The sequence below is a fragment of the Typopeltis vanoorti genome, chromosome 9 (assembly GCF_054136105.1).
Source record: "Typopeltis vanoorti isolate ZY-2024b chromosome 9, IOZ_Tvanoo_1.0, whole genome shotgun sequence".
NCBI lineage: Eukaryota > Metazoa > Arthropoda > Arachnida > Uropygi > Thelyphonidae > Typopeltis > Typopeltis vanoorti.
Window position 1 is genome coordinate 101,285,421 of NC_143557.1, and position 18,409 is coordinate 101,303,829.

At 31.7% G+C, this 18,409-nt stretch overlaps 1 protein-coding gene across 1 annotated transcript; it reads left to right on the plus strand.

Annotated features, from left to right (window-relative positions):
* Positions 1-762: 762 nt before the first annotated feature.
* Positions 763-11,950, plus strand: LOC150103309 (techylectin-5A-like). Its single transcript, XM_090398205.1, has 6 exons — positions 763-1,033; positions 1,267-1,414; positions 4,343-4,503; positions 6,747-6,852; positions 10,823-10,987; positions 11,382-11,950. The coding sequence occupies exons 2-6, from the start codon at positions 1,267-1,269 to the stop codon at positions 11,675-11,677; spliced, it is 876 nt and encodes a 291-aa protein (XP_090254331.1). The 5' UTR covers positions 763-1,033; the 3' UTR covers positions 11,678-11,950.
* Positions 11,951-18,409: the final 6,459 nt, after the last annotated feature.

Consider the following 18,409-nt stretch of genomic DNA (forward strand, 5'->3'; position numbering starts at 1 on the left):
TTTGTGGTTGTACAATTCCACGCAGGATGCTTGGAATTCAGATCCCTGGCAATGAGGGTGGGCTCTCTGGTGCATAAGATGGCATTTAGATCAGAGTGAAGTAGACATTTTTGGGGAGGGTTGTAAGCTGAGTAGATTTTCAGTTTGCCAGTGGAGCTGGTGATTACTTCCACTCCTGTGATCTCAAGGTTAGTGGTTGAAGGAATGCTCACAGAGTGGTGCTTAATGTAGTTTTTAATGAAGATGGCAGTGCCGCCGCCTCTGTAGAGTAGTCTGTCATTTCTGTATAGGTGATAGCCCCTTATTGTAGGATTGTCTGAGGGTAACTGTGACTGGTTTCTTAAACTGCATTATAATAATTTTATTTACGTATTTTACGCTAGGTGTATAAATTGATTACTTACTTTTAATTCTATTTTAAATTTATTCATTAATTTTTCAAAATTATTTTAATTTAAATATTTGTTCCTTTATTATTATTATTATTATTATTATTATTATTTTATTAAAATATAATTTTTTATCCACAGCATTTTTACAGACGATTGACCATCAGATTCAGAGGTCAAGCTTAATGGCCATTCACTTAACTGCGAAGCCCTGGTCTTTGAGATAATATGAGATCTCGCATGAATTAGAGTTTCCCAAAGAAATGTTTATTGATATTTCAGTGTGTTTCTGATTAGCAAAGTTCAAAGTTTGTGAACTTAGAACGCGGAAATTTTGCCTCAGGAAATGAATGCTTTGGTTCTCCTAGAAACTTCACAAGTGTATTAGCCTTTAAGTGGAATATTATAACAGAAAACTCCAGTCATCCGCAATTATAGAGGAAAATATTTAATTCCTAATAATGATAAGTTGGATTTTTGCCGTTGACACAAAAACTAAAGAATAAAAGGACGAAAGTGGCAGAGCAATACTGCAAAATCGAAACCATCGTAGTAAGAGAACCTCTTAAACACTCCTGTTTACACTAATTCTCCAGAGGAAAAGCATTGTCTTGAATATTTCCTTCGCTGATTGAACAAATAAAGTAAGTAAACGTTCTTTTATAATTAATTTTTTGTCATCCCACGATTATATTTCATTTTGATCTAATTTAGAATATTTTTTGTCACGAAGTAGAATATTAATTAAAAGTAAATTAAATAAAAATAAATTAAAAGGAAATAAATCAAACTGTCTTCTTAAGATTTATGTTGATTTTATTTATATTTCACAAGGAATTTCAGCCGTGAGTTTCAATAAAATGAAAATGTTTTATAGATGGCGCTTTACCACGTCTTAGCGATAATCCTCATTCTAGTTGTAATCAACAAAGCATGTCTAACAGATGACATAAAATGTGATCTCATATTATCCCGTAAGAAGGTTGATGAGGCTTTTAGTGCTGTGAAAAACATTTTCAAGAAAGGTAAGCAAGCTATAAGTAATGTACTTTTTGTCATCTTAAACTAACATTTCTTTTTTAAATTTTATATTTTTGTTTCCTTCCATGTCTTAAGAATACAGAAACAAACTCTCAAAGGTGGGTGGGTGTGTGTGTGTGTGGGGGGGTATTCAGAAATTTTTGAGACAAGTTCCATATTGTTTTAGCTTATTCTATATATAAGTTGTCTCAAGGATTCCCCGTCTGATTTAAAACTATCATCTGCCAATTTACATGAACAAATATTTAATAATTTATATAAAATCTAAAATTTATTATATGATATGGTGCTTATTTTAAAATTTAGAAATTAATTTTTGTATGTATTAAAGTAATATGAGCTACCTTTTATTTTTATTAATATTATTTTTTTATTTTGCTTAGCAGGGAACATTTGAATTGTCAACAGAATCTTGGATTCGTTATTTGTTGGACTAATTTTATAATTTTATATACATACAGGAAATGTCAGATTCGTTATTTCGCCAATCAAATAATTTTCAGTAATACTCCACATTTCAATTTGCAATTATTAGTTGAGCATCTTTGGGAAATATTTGCTATTTTCATTAAAATTTGTAGTTGTGATTATTTGTTTTACCTTCATTAAACTTTGCAATGTTTGTTCTCGTTATTATCGTTAATATTCTCATTATGTCTTCCTTATTATCACTAACACTGTCTTATATACACTTCTTGGAAAGAAGTCAACGGACATCCTCATGGGCAAGATGCAGCGTGCGATGTAACGAGTCGTATTTGTCATAATCATCATCATCAAATTCCTGACATGAACCCTCAAGGCATGTACAGGATATAATAGTACTACATGAAAACCTTGCATCACCACCAACTTCCTGTCTACAATTTTCCTCCAAATCAATCTATCTGTCAAGACTCCAACATTGTTAGATCTTATATTTCTGTCTTCTAAGACACTTTTTTTACTGTATCAACTCACCTATATCTTGGTCTTGCTCTCAGTCTTTTTCCTGCCAACCTTGCTGGAATAGAAATAGGATGCTCCCAAGTCACTGCAACTGTGTCCTAGTGAAATGGCCGCGAGAAGGAAACTGACGTAATTTGAAAGAGGCGTTGTGATAGGATGGCAAGTTGCAGGTCTATTTGTTCGGCAGATTGCACCACCATCATAGATCAACAATCGGTGAACACTATACTGAGATGGAAGTTCAGGGAGCCAACTGCAAGTGCTACCAATGGGCCACTCCCACGCTCACCGAACGTGACTAGGGTGCTACGTACGAAGGATAGCATGTAAAAAAACCATTCGTCGACCGAGACGTTGAATGCAGAGTTTTTTTTGCATCGATTGGAACACGAATCTGCACATTCAGAACCGAGGCTCGCAACACGGGTTTAAATGATAGGACTGCAATATACAAGCTCCAGATTACCCGAACCAACATGCAGGGTCTTCAGTAGTTCAAAGTGTGTGTACAGTGGAGCACGGAAACTTAGAAAGCTGCGTTATGGAGCTAAGACTCAGGCTGCACCTTCAACCGAGCAGATGGACGAGCGTGAGTGTAGGGATGCGTGATGAACATCTCTTACCAGACTGTGTAACCTCAACTATGAAATTCGAAGGTGTCAGTGTGATGGTGTGATCTTTTATCCCCTGATTTAGCCTAGGAAAGGGGGTCCTTACATCTTATTAAGGTGAGTGCTATGGCTGTTTTTTCCTTACACTACAGTGTCCGTTGACTTCTTTCCAAGCAGTGTATTCTTAAAATTATTAATATGCACGAGATACGATGATCTCACAAAAGATTTATTGAATCATGACGCCTCCAGATTCCTGGCAATGCATAAAGGAGATGACATTAAGAGTTTTTTAATAAAACCGAGAAAACAGATTTATAAAAATTGCTAGTTTGTGTGCTTTAAGTAATGTTAATTGTCGGTAGTTACTACTGCTGACAGTAAGCAAGAATATTGACTGCCCAAACTTGGGATAGAGGGCACTCCTGTCAATAAGACATTTTATTTATATTTCTCAATCTAAAAACAAGAGCATGTGTAGCTCAGTGGATGTAGCGTTTCCACACCACAGTGCTTGACTGCATGAAGGAAGACTTGCTTTCGAATCTAGTCGGCGAGTAGAGGAAATTTTTCTAATCTTTTTTCGACCGGTTTCCTAGTTAGGCGATCTCTGATTTTTTTTCTCCCAGAAACTCGTGTTTTTTGTCCCCTAAACTTAAGAAATCGACCGTAGAACCCATATTATGTCAGAGATTAAATATATTGTGTTAGGGTTAGCGACCACGAGATGGCACTTGTTGAGCCGTCTCTTTTCACTGCATGCCACTTAATTAGTAATCGTCTTGGGCCAGCTATCTCTGATTGGGTACCAGTGGAGATTGAACTACCCTCTCAGTCTCAAAAAGTTTGATAGGGCTAAAATGGCCTCGCCTACTCCCTATATGGGAATGAAAAGGCGTTAGCTGATTTTTTTTTAATTTAAAAACATTTTAATGATGTTCATTTTTATTGAATAATTTGTACTGCTAATTATCGTAATAATCATTTTATTTATTTATGTAGCATGTATTAATAGATACTAGGAATGTATTTAGGTTATTTTAGATATTTGAATTTTTTTACTTCGTTATTTACTGATTCTGATGGTCTTCTGTGAAAACGTCAAAAACTGTTGTGTGCATCCTACAGCTAACTTAATTTTTTTGAAACGTAAAATTTTAAATTTAATTTTAAAATTAATATATATATATATATATATATATATATATATATATATAAAATTTTAGTTTTGATGTATTTTAATAATATAATAATAATGAAAACAATACAAGATCATGAGAGCTGTGAACATTTTAATTACTGTTTACAGAAATTTTATTTTTATTATTATTATTTTTTTTTTTTTTTCTGAAGTGGAATGTACACATTACCACTCCAGACCAATGGACTGCGCCGAAGTGATGGAGGAAGGACACAACACTAGTGGGATTTACAAAGTATGGCCTCGAAATCGCATCATCAAAGAGGGTTTCGATGTCTACTGCGATATGACTACTGATGGCGGAGGTTGGACGGTTCGTATTTTATAGCGGAATTTTACGTTTGGCATAAAATCAAATGTCGACTGAAAAAATATTAAGGAATGTTTAAGGATTAGAAAATAGTTGAATATTTTTATATCGATGAATAATTGGTTTTATTTTCTAGGAATAATGATGAAATAGGATAGTGGTTGTCTACCGGTTATGAAATTTCGTGAATTTTTAAATTCCATCTCCTTTAATTGTCCAATATAGTACTCCACAATTACAGCACTTGTGTAAAAATACTTCCAACGGCTTGCATTATAACGCTTTATAAGATTTATAAATGTCGTCATTCTTCGTGAACGACATGCAATATTGATCACAGTTTAATTTATACAGCTAAAGTAATATATTCCTGTTAATTGCGTAATAATGCGTTACTAATGTCTGTCTTTACTTCCCCATAAGGCATAAATCATATATAATAGAACGAACGAAAGAATTAATATGGAAATGCTACAATCAAATCTCAGTTTTTATATACGTGAGAGCATTATGTGGGCGTATTTGAATTCGAGAAATAGAGTGAAGGCAATTATCATCACATAACGAAATTTATATTGTATAGGATAGTTTCAAAAGCTTTATTATTTCCAGTTTTTTATAGTTTTCAAGATGAATATTAATTATTGCATATATTTCATTTTAAATTTTATAAAATTACTTTTTTAAAAACTCATCCGTAAACTACGGCCCAAATAAGGAAGAGTCGAGACGACTGTGGAATGTCTGTAAGTTGGTCGCCCTTTCTTCTGGCTGTTATGCCTATTTGGCGGAATAAACTATTCGAGTTTCCAAAAGAAAAACAATATTCTCACCGTAGAAGATCATTTGACTTACTTACCCTGCCGGCAAGTCAAATACTTACTTCTAGTAATCAACCTTCAAAAAAATTCAAACTTGGTTTTTCCATTTAAAGGGCATGATCAATACCCACTTTGCTACGGGGCCAAAGGAAAAGGAATAAAGTCGCAGGGGAGAAATATTGGAGAGAATGGCGGGTAGGAACCATGGGGAGGCTCTGCTTGGTAAAGAATCTCTGTTCGGAAAGTCCTGTTTGGCCATCATATCAGATCCCACAACAGCAGCGAATTTTGTAGATCTCAGGTTTCTTTTTAGGGGAGTATGAGGAGTCTTGGAGGCTGTAAGAACCTGGATATCTTGTAAAGTAGAATGATCTTTTTTAGATCTTAAGTTAGAAGATACTTTTATATCCAGGATGTCACATATTGAAACCGTTTTATCATCATGTCTGTTAAACTTTTGAAGTTCGGTTTCATAAACGAAACTTCAAATTCCATAATGATTCTATAAATATAATTTACTGTATTTCTTGATTGTCATTTGTCTGTTGAGCTACTTAAACATGAGGAATTTAATTTTTTCCCCTTTTGACTATTGTCAGAAACCTTTCCCTTACTGCTGATCACAATGAAGAAAAAAAATTATTTTTAAATAATAAATAAATGTTTGTGCCTCCTCTCGTCTAAAATCTTATGTTGAACTAAACTAAATCAGCAGCAAAATAATACGTGTTTACCTTGTTTATTATTATTATAAATAGAAGGAAGAATCTAGATAGAACAACAGAGTAGTAATAGGAAGGGCCACAATCACCACAAATACTGCCTTCACTTTCAGCTGCTTCCCTCACGATATACACAAGCAAATCAATGGACAAGCTATATCGTTAAAATTCTTACTGAATTTTCTGTTGCACAAGTAATATTAACAGAGGTATTCTTCATTTTTAGTGAAAGAAGAACGCTAAGTTCACCAGCTTAAAGAAAATTTAGGATATACATTTTGTCAAAAAAAAAAAAAAAAGTAGTCAGGTATTAAGGAAAGCAACTCATGCACTTTCCTAAGATGGAAATTGTCTCAGATGGGTTTCTAGTGATTGCTATGGATTAAAAATATAGATATAGAGTAATCATCCTTCTATTGAACCAACCCATATTTTTTTTAAAAAAGTTCACTTCCATAGTTTTTATTTTATTTTATTTTTCAGGATGTGAATTATTATCTCACAGCTGATATTTAGTGATCATTTTGTCTATAAGCCGTTTATTATCATATTATAAATATTCATAAATGAAATTTATAAATATTTGAATGTTCATAAATAGCAGGGACTTTCGTATTTAATAAATGTTACACTGAATATTATTCTGTCTTTATATATAAATAATAAAGCCCATATAACTAATGACTAATGCATTATTGTTTAGGTCATTCAGAGAAGAGGAGATTTTGGAAGTTCTCAGGATTACTTTTTTCGGGATTGGAATGACTACAAAAATGGCTTTGGAGATGTTGACCGTGATTTCTGGTTAGGTATGCAACACAATAGTATTACATCAATAATCGTATAAGCAATATACAGTATATAAAGCGTGTGTTGAAATAAGTACTGAGGAAGCACTATATTTCGAAGAAGGTTAAATTTCATGAACCTCGGTAGCATATCGCCCTTCCTTTGACCCACATCCCAGCCTTCTAGATATTCTCTGCCTACCAGTTTATGATAATACAGACTAGTCATTAACTTCCATTTTGCTTTCAACGTAACCATCAGTCTACATGATGTTGTCTAGTACATTTGCATCCTAGGTAAGAATTTTGCTGAAACCACTGCAGAAGCACCTGCACTATGGAATGGTGATGTTGTGTAGAAAGAGATGTGTTCTTACAGAAATGGAGTATCTATTGACGTTCATTGATTATAGTCAACGGTCCAAGTTCATATCAAGAGAAAGAAACCTTTTAATATAATTTCATTTCTTAAAGAAAAAAAAACATTATTAAACGCAAATACTTTAGAGTAACTGTAGTATAAATAAACCCATCCGAGATACTTTCAATTGTGATATTCAATACTTCATTGCTATTTTATTTTGAGACATCATCAGTGACTCCTTTCATAAGAGTAGTCCTTCCGTTTTCATGATATCATTGAGTAAAAATAAAATGCTTAAAATATGTTTTGATCTTCGCGCTCAGTGTTTTTAATTTAAGAAAAGTGCAGCTAATTGTGTGCCACAACTGCTCTTAACATGCAGTTACATAATGTAGGAACGTTGATACGTAAATTGTACTCTATTATGTACATGTATGTACAGTATTTATGTCTATGTCTGAGAAAATCTTCAAACCAGCAAATAGATACATTTCTAAAGAATTTAACTGGATAGATCGGTATTATAAAGATAAAGCTGAGGAACATTTAATTGCATAAAATGCTTATTCGCATATGCAAATAAATATTATATTACATGCGGATAAGCATTTTATGCAATTTAATGTTACGGTTTGTTACATGCCATAAACGTAGGGAACATTTTTCATGTTACAAAACCGTTTGTGTATAATCATTTTAGAAATATGACAAAGATATACACAATCCTCTGTTTCTTTAATATTTATATAACTTTGATGATTAATATTTTTGGTGTATAAACTAAGTGCAAATTTCATCATCATCATAACACTAGTTACGGGTATAGACCATATTGGTCTGTTCCGGTCTCATTATCCATCCAATATCCTTTTTTGAGGTCTACCCTGCCTTCTCTTTCCAATTGGCTTATATTTTAGTATTTGTTTTCGGTGTCGGGTGTTCGCCATTCGGTTTACATGATCAATCCAGTTTTGTTTATAATTGTTTAGTTTTTCTTCTACTGATTTTGTTTTTAGTTCTTTTCAAATGTCTTCGTTCCTTTTTGGATCTAATAATGTGCATTTTTCAGTTCTCCTCATAAATCTCATTTCACTTCTTTTTATTGTTTGTTTACCTTGTTTGTTTATTGCCGAAATTTCACTGCCATATAATAATGTGGGCCTACTAAAGTATTGTATATTTTCAAGCGTGTTTCTTTTTGTACTTATTTGGATTGACTGTTCTATTTATCAGGCCTATAATCTGTGAACATTTGGAAGTTTTTAATTGCATGTCTTTTTCTCCTTCATATGATATTTCACATCGAAGATAATTGAAAGTATTTATCTTCTATTATTTTATTATTAATAACTATTCTACTTCTAACTGGAGTTTGTCCACAAAATGCCATTGTTTTTATTTTATCTATGGAAATTTTCATTCCAAACTGTTCTACTATAACGTTTAAATTATATATTGCTCTTTGTAAATTGTCTTCCTTATCTGATATTATTATTTGATCATCCGCAAATAATAGTGTATTTATTTTGTTATTCCGGGAAATTTCTATACCTGGATTGTTTAAGGTGTTCCACTGTATTAATATTTCATTAATGTAAATATTGAAAAGTGCTGGAGACAGAGGGCATCCCTGTCTTACTCCTTGATTTATAGATTGTTTTTCAGACAACTTTTCATTTATTTTTATTTTTATTTCATTATCTTCGTAAATATTCAATATTGCATATAGTAAAATATTAGGTATATTTATTCTTTGTAATATATCAAACAGTATATACCTTTTTACTTTGTCAAATGCTTTTTCGTAATCAATAAACAAAAGATGAATTTCCAAATTAAATTCTCTTCTTTTTCTATAAGTAGCTTTAAACAGAAAGCTGCATCCATTTTAGTGCATCCTTTTCCATTTTGACATTCTAATAATATTTTTTCACTGTATATTTTTAGTTTTTCATTAAGTATTCTGCTGTATATTTTGTAGCATGTATTCAATAAACTAATACCTCTGTAGTTAGCAAGTTTTGTTTTATCCCTTTTTTAAATATAGCTATTACTATGCTTTAATATACTATTATTATACTACTATTATACTACTACTACTATTTAATATACTGTTATTAATATACTATTTTTAGAACTAATGTAAATCAAATAAATTAAATAATGAATTTTTTACTGGGTTTATTAATTTAAAATTCACTTTTATATAAAAATTAATTGATCTGAAATCCACTTCAAAACCAACTTATGTTCAAAATCGTAATTGATACACATCTCGTCAGAGATTTAGCATTCTGCCATTTTTATAGGATTGTGCGAAAAGTTTGGAAGACATGTTCCTTTTTTTATTTAATACGCTGTTTTCAAGAACACATAACCACAGTAACTCCACATCAAATAGCATGCACAGCTTCCCCCATACAGTCCATAGATGAAGTGAATAGTTTTTTGTGCATTAAATAATTAAACAATGACTTTTTTCATTTATGTTCAGAAAATATGAATTCGCTATAATTATTTGTATATAATTAAGTATACTAAATACTTAAATAGCATGTTACGAATAATGGTTAATCTTGAACCAGTCTTATTTGCGGACTGGTTCATTTATTATTGTTTTTAAATTGGAGTTCAAGAGGGGCAAATACATAGGATTAGTTTACACAGGCAATTTCAACTTAAAGAAAATATAATTGTTCTTTGATATATAAGATACAATGAAGCCTGTTTGACCCAGTAATTCCAACTTTACCTCAATTTTTATCCCACTGCGATTACTTAAAGCATGTACATATAAACTGACCTCAGTACAGGAGTTAAAAGACAATGTTGAAACATACGCATGGCAAGTAGTTGAGTCATATTTGAAGCTCACAGTGAACGTTTTCTCCTTCTCTCTTCAAAACTGTCATTCGCAATATATTTTTGCTGTCTAGTATATTTGTTGTTTAATTTAATACGTGATATTAATAATGGAAGCGTACCTGGTGAAGGAAGATTGTACATCATCAAACGAATCCTTATAATCCTTATATAACCCCTTTATAAGGCTTAAAGGGGCGAAGCAAGAATGCTTTTCATCTTCCCCGTTATCTGTAGAGGACAGTGTGTGGATAAGGTGTTATTGAGCAATTAAAGCTCAGATCAGGAGGGTAATAGCAATAGCCGAGCCTCAGTTAGAACTTCATTGGCTATAGCATTGCCATTCATTACCCTCCAAGGGGTATTGGATTGAATGAATCAATCACCACATCTCACGGTCGATTGATCCATTCTTCTCCTCATCAAACGAATACTGCAAACTCAACAAAATAAGTTAATACTATTAAAGATATTTTATGGGTTGAGAGTACTCTTTATTTTATTAACAAAATTCTTTAAATTAAATAGAAAATCCACTGTATATAATTCTATCATAATACTTTAGCATTTGTCTTATTAAATTTTTTTCTATTCCTGAATACTGTTGCGCCAATCTCCAATTTTTATATGTCATCATTGCTTTCATTTAGTTCTTCATGTTGAGTGTTCATTATCGTTTTCAAAAAATAAGCTATATTTAAACCACACATCATAACAGGCTGTTACATACAAATACATAATTTTCAACTATTTATTTGTTTTCAGGTAACGATAAAATCCACGCACTTTCCTATCAAAGAGAAAATTCAATCAGATTTGATTTGAGAGATTTTGATGGAAATTCTACATTTGCTATTTACGATCAGTTTTGGATTGAAAATGAAATGAATTTCTACACTGTGTTTGTCAAGTTCTACACGGGAAATGCTGGTATGGACAAAATTAAAATTTTATATGAATTTTTAAATGAATTATAAAAGTATAAACATTACAAGAATGTAAACATTTCCTGACATTGTGTTTTATATACATATAATAAAAATTTATCTGCAAATAATATTTATACATCTCGACACTATTTGAAATGAAGATATTCCTGCAAAACAGAATGAAAAATAATAGTCAATTAATATAGTAAACTAATATATCAATAAAACAAAACATATATTTTGTAACTATATGACTTTATTACTTTTTTGTTCTGTTAATTATAAAATACAATTTTATGAACATATCACAAATTATTTAGACGATCATTTAAATTACAAAAATAATTTATACCGTTCATTGATTTTTATCTGAATTTTATATCTTATCGTTTTAGGGGACTCCTTTGGTGGACACAACGGACTGAAATTTTCTACCAAAGACAGAGACCATGACACATATGGCAAAAATTGTGCACAGGTGTTTAATGGGGCGTGGTGGTATGATTCGTGCCATTCTTCCAATCTTAACGGATTCTATCTCAGAGGAAATCATTCGAGTTTTGCTAATGGAGTTAATTGGAAAGCTTTTAGGGGACAATACTATTCCCTTTCTTTCACTGAAATGAAGATCCGCCCAACTAACTTCAGACAGTCTTCCTTTAAAGTGAAAGAAGCCGAAACTCCGCTTTAAATATCCGCTTCGGTATCATATCAATCAAGCATTTGTGATGAACTTGACGATATTCTAATTATATTCTAATTATAAAGAAGCGAAGAAAAGAAACAACTCCTAAACAACCGCTAAAAACCTGATTATATGAAAAACTTTATAATATTTTATAATTGGTGTTTTAGGAACTCTTAAATAAATTTTAAAATTTTAACAAAAATAAGAAGATAAATATTTTTCATGTCATAAAATATTATAAACAATTAAATATTAGAATATAAGGAAAATAAATTTTTATAAGAATTATTTATTCAGTTATTTGTATGAAAAATTCATTTTTTCTATTTTCATCAAAGAAAAACTTGAAATTTTAACAGACACTGTCTGGACATGATTTTCGTTGGTAATGGCAACATGCAAATGATCATTTTTCTCTACAGAGATCCTCAAATAATCACACTCGACTGCCCTCTTCTTCTAGGAAGTTGGGAATTTTGTGGAAACTGTTGCAGAAAATTTAGCGTCAGGATTATATGTATGTTATCTAGAAATGTAGCATATTTGTGTAGTCGACACCGGAACATGTAAATTGCAGTTTGAGAATTACAGCGTCGACTAAAAAATATGCTACATTTCTAAACTACAAAACTTGACAACAATAAAACTCCTTTAGAAAACAAAATTAATACAGGATATTAGATAATAAACTGCGGAGTTCAGAGGTCAATGCTTTTCCAAGTATCTTAGATTTCCTAACCATAATATTAATACGATGTTGCTCTTCATGTACTTAATATATATATATTTTTATATGTAAACTGTATTTGTTCCTCTGGTCGGTTTTTTTATTTCCGTTCGAGTCCTAAATTTCGGAGAAGAAATCATGGATGGACTAAAGAGTTGGTTTATATATATATATATATATAACACAGAAAGGTTATAGATTAAACATGAAACTTTTTCAAGCCAGTTCAGAATTCCAATAAGCTTGGTGCTGACACAGAGAAATGAAATTCATTTTCCACTTAAAGACAACCAGAAATATCAAGGTGGGGAGGGGTTGGAATTCGCAGCCTGCGATCTCCGTATTAAATCGACAAACTCGCTTCCAGATGAAAAGAGGTTTTAGATGGTATTCGAACCCAGATCTCTCTCTCTCTCTCTCTCTCTCTCTCTCTCTAGTGAAAAGGCAACGTCGAAACAGACTTAGCTTCTGAGATTCTCAATATAGTCTTTTACTTAAAAAGAGAGAAAGCTTGCTTTTTTTAATTTTTTTATTAAAAACGTACTTCATGTTCTTTTAAAACAAAATAACTAATTTTAAAATGATTCTCAATTGAATCATTTATGTTAACTAAAAATATCAAAGATGAATGCGTTTTCATCTTTTGTTAATCAAAAACAAACTACAGAGGTTTCGGGGCCAACAAGAAAATTAACTGAAAATACCACAGCATCTCATTCATCAGCATATCGCCACTGTTAAAAGTACTGATCATTTACAGTGCCGTTCTCTTCTCTGCTCACAAATCATAGCTTCATTGACAGACAGTAACACCAAATTAACTAATGATATGTTCAGTATGATACAAAACATGAAAGGGTTGTTGGAAGAGGCGAGAGTGAAGAGTGAGAAAGTGAAAATAGCAAGTATATTACCTAGATATGATAAAAATTAATTACGAAGTAGAGCTATGATCGCAAATGAATCGATGCATAGGCTATGCAAAAGGAATTGATGCGAGTTTTTGGATACGCAATATTTGCAAGGCTTCCTTGAACTTTACTTGTAAAACAATTATGATAAATATAAGTCATTTTTATTTATCGTGAAACTACTTGATGGGCAGTGGTTGTTGTATGGGATACCAAGTTTAAGCTTGGAATCCCACAGGATGCCTAATTTATGCTGTCTTTTTTTTTCAACTGCGTATCTCCACAGAATGTAACAAAACTCAAGGCTTCATCCTACACCAAGTTTGGTCTGCTTTCATTAAAAATCTAACTGCAACGGACCTAGGATACGACACGTGCAATGCAAGAGAAACGTGAGAGTAGCAACCAGCATTGTTCCAACAATTACACAGTAATTAATTTAATGTTTTTATTCTAGTAATTTATTTATACGCATCAATTGTGAAGTTCTGATAACATTTAATATGTTTAATTAATTGTTTCTAGTCTTTTAGTGTATAACTTTTGCTAGTAATTTAAGTCTGACAGCTTACGTAGGGTTATAATTGTTTAAATTTATTTATTTTGTTAAGATTAGGAAATCTTAACAGAATTGGACAGGAAAGTGGCGCTTTATGTAAGATATTTTAGAAATTTTAATTTTCGTTAAAATTCAGAATACGAAGAGAAGAAAATGTAGTTAAATGCTTTTCTTATGATTTCGTCTGGATATTATTACTAGCAATGGCTAATGTTTCAAAAAATAGAAACAAATTTATGTGGAAATTATACGGGGAAACACTTGGTATTAACATTTCTTATTATCAGTGCAACAAGGGGGAACGTGGGAAAGTAATGTAACTGTCAAATAGCAAAATACCAAATGACAGTATCGGATGGTTAGAGACAACGAAACCTGCGAAATGTTGAATTCAGCTTGGGGAGGATTGAGAAATACTCTTTAGGTTTTAGACATATATTTATTGGGTTCTTCCGTGATAATAAATGAGTCTGAAACGGTCACGTCACGAGAGTTGACTGAGTGCAAAAAGTCATTTAATATCTCTGCCAAAGCCCTCAAAAAAAAAAAAAAAAAAGACAAAAACAGTAACAGTAAAATATTAGTATAATTCTGCAACATAAGTAACAATGTTATTTAACTACTGCATATTTAAATATGCAATCGCAATCTGCAGGTTTCTGTAATATATAGATACAAATTTTTGGCCATAATTTATGGCTTTCCTCTATCGATTATTAATATTGTCGGATTTATTCGTTTACATGACAAACAAAATTAAAATTTCGCTAATATTTAAAAAAAATATATAAATAAGAATGTTGAAATTTATTTCAGTTAAACTATTAATGCAGACAGCAAAATTTCTTCAAGCTTACCTTTAAAGATTCATAAAACAAAATACACAACGCTTGGTCATTCAAAAACTAACACGAGCATCTGTACGACTCATATGAAGCCGTTCAAATGAAGTTTGCAAAACACTCCCAGCTCACATCACGTGATCGTTTTCGAAGTAATGTTGCCCGTAGCCGCATAAATCTCTTCGACTTGTCAGGGAACGCTAACAAAACAAAAATACATGTTACTAACACTAGTACGTATCTTTTAAATTTCCTTTTAAATCGATAATTCAAGGAACATGAAATGATTTTCGCACACCAATTTACTTCTCTTTTTAATAAAAATACATTCATTTAAGTATGGATTAATCAGCATAAATTTAAAAATTTTTTAAAATCTTTAACATTTATTTTTAAGATGTATATGTAGGAGCACTAATCGAATTTTTAGAGGCGCAGTAATCGAATTTGGGTATCGAAAAAAAATGACGCACTAATCGAAATCGGACTAATCGTGGGTGCATTAATTGAGGGATTGCTGGATAAGCAGTGAGGCTGGTAATTTACCATTCATCATCATCGTCATCCTCATCATTTATTATCATTATTGAATTTTTATTTGCAATTTAGATTTTCTATATTTTTTCCCAAAAATTTGATGTTTTATAGAATTCTCCTTATAAGGGTTTACTACTAAAAATACACAGGAAAACAGAATAGGAGAAACAGTGAAAATGAAAGTTTTTTTTCTTAAATAACATTTGTTACATTATTTCTTTTGTTACTAGAATGACCCTTTATATTACACAATTATTCTGTTTTCTTAAAGTTAAAACAGAAAATATTTTCTTCAAAAAGTTATATTTTATTAAATAATATATATATTATTTTTTCTAGTCACTCATCAGATGGCAGAATCTACTGGCCATTGTCGAACTATTTGTCGAACCTTATAGCTGTTTTTTTCTCACTCCCATGTGGGATGAACACTCCCAGAAACATGGAGTGTTCATCCCACATACAGGCAAATCGGTCATGAGAACACACGCAATTTAACTGAAAAAATACTGTTGTGGTTGTTGCTAGTGTTGGGCGGTAGATAGCGCTAGTGATAGTTGTGTGCATCCAATACAATAATCTTCGACTTGAGTTGATTTGAAATGTACTTTTTCCCTATTGGATGGCTATATGAAATGTTATACTTATCTTAAGAGATAGAAAGTTATTATTATATTTTGTACTTTTCTAGCTTTTCTGAATTCTTAATTTCATGTATTTGATTATCCCATAAACAAAAGTGGCCGGATGAACACACACACAAACACACACACAATATAATACACTGGCACCATAACCTTACTTCCCTCTTCTATAAATCCCAAATAGCATAAATACATTATTGTGAGCTTTCTAAATAAATCAAGAGAAATGGAGCAATTGTAATTATAAAATTGCGGTGAATGACATATTCAGCTCATATTCCGCTGTTTAATAAAATATCAATACAAGTATTATGTTAAATATCCTCGTGCAATCCAACTTCGGTGAGTATATTAATCTCTCATAAATACTACAATAAATAAAAGTCAACTATATAAAATTTCTTGACTATAAAACTTGACATATTTTAAAATATTCATTACAATACGATATTAAAGTTATGTCGAAAGCATTTTCTTAACGGTATAAGTCGTTTATAATTAAATATGTTGTACAGATTACTAAAAGTTTCTTATTATTATAATATTTCGGTAAACTATATAAGATCACATAAATGAAGACCTTGTTTTATGTTGCTTCTATGCTAAAACCTGAATATTCGAGTATATTTTGTTGCAAAAGTACTCATCAAATAAATTGGTCAGCTGTCTTGAGGTATCGATGGTGCCCTTTGGTTGCAAAAAGCAGGGTTCCAATCTAGTCCAGGACCTGGAAAATCATTGCGAATCCATTTTCAACAGTCGGTGAGTTGGCCGGTCTCATCCAAAAGTGAATTTTGGATGAGATTCAGTTGACTTCCTACCAAAGTCAATTGAATAAAATTATATGGAATAAGAGAGAAATTAGTCACAACACTTAAATAGCTGTTTACTAGACAGTGTTCAAACCAATTTTAACTTATGGATCTGAGAGCTGGGTTAAAAATAAAACATTTGATCAAAGAATGAGTCCTGAAAAATGATTCGGGTATTGAACAGACGGCATCAATGGAAATATCATATTAAAAACGAGGATATTAGGAAGAAATTTGACATGTTCGTATTAGAGAACGTGTGGGTAGAACCAATCTATGGTGATATGGTCACTTAAGCAGAATTCGAGAGGAAAGGCTAACATACAACAGGAGTTTTTTGGTAGAAGAGCAGAAAAAATATCCAGAGGAAGACCAAGATCTAAGTGAATTGATTATGTAAGAAGTTCCTTAGAAGGCAGGTATATAAGATGACAATATTGGAGTCCTGGCAGATAACATATTAATTCGGAACAAACTGGAATATGAGGTTAGCAGTGTTGTAATCGTTTTAGTAGTACTATCATAATATCCTCTAGACCCCCCTTCCCCACCGAGGTGCACATATCAGGAATTTGACTTAATTAGTAATAAGTAGGTCTAAAGCAATATGTATTGTGTACCTGGAGTGAAGTAAAAAATAAGTCCCTTGGTTTAGACTCCTGAGTATACTATTGGTCGAAGAATTGATTAATTACATAGGGGAATTTTGAAAGACAATTAGAAAATTGATAAAGTTAAAAATAAATTAAAAATGGATGGATGAAGTGAGGACAGACCAATAGGATATGATGTATTCATGTACTGTTGACGGGGAAAAAGTAAAAATGATATGCTAGAAGATGACAGAGATCCACTGGTGAGGCTTAAGGAGAAGACTATGAAAAAGACATGGCTGGAGATTAGAGGAAATGTGATAAACAGTAAAGCAAGTAATGCGCGTAAGAACTCGAAAACCTAACTTCATAGTGAAGAAAATACGCTATGGAAGACTCAAGGTTCAGGTAAACCTGCAATGATGCTCTGGAGTCAATTTGTGTTCCTTTTTATTGAACTTTTAATGATCTTTCATTCAAAATTATTAGATAAATTCTTGTTGAAAATTTTCTTTTGTAAAAACAAAAGAGTTTGATATCATTTATTAAAGTCTTGCCGTAGGCAATGTGGGTAAATAAAATGTTGGTTTATTAAATCCTTTAAAAGGAAACGGATACAAACAACATACAATCATCCTAACAGGATGAGTAGGAGATGCTGATGTTTGTATTCAACTGCACCTACCTCAGTGATGAAAATTTGTGGAAAAAAACAAAACAAAACTGGTTTTCCTACTGCATATTGGCAAATAAAAAGGATTTGGTTGGATTTATTTAATTTTTATTTATATACTTATGTTAAAAATATATTTCGTTTTCCAATGCCGCCTCTTTTAGAAGTCAATATCATGCTTCTCGGATTAGCAGAAAGTGGGAATTAGTAACGAATTCTTCAGTGGCGCAGTTGGAAGAACAACGGGACATGTAGGTTGCATATTTTCAATTACTATTATTCTCTTACATTATTAAGTTTAATTATTTTTCATAAACTAGTTGTCCAGTATTGTGATTTGAAATAAATCAAGCGATTTTACTATCTCGTCAATAATGTATAAAATCAATTGAAAATATAAAGAAATAAAATTTCAGGAATTTTCTGTCAAATACATA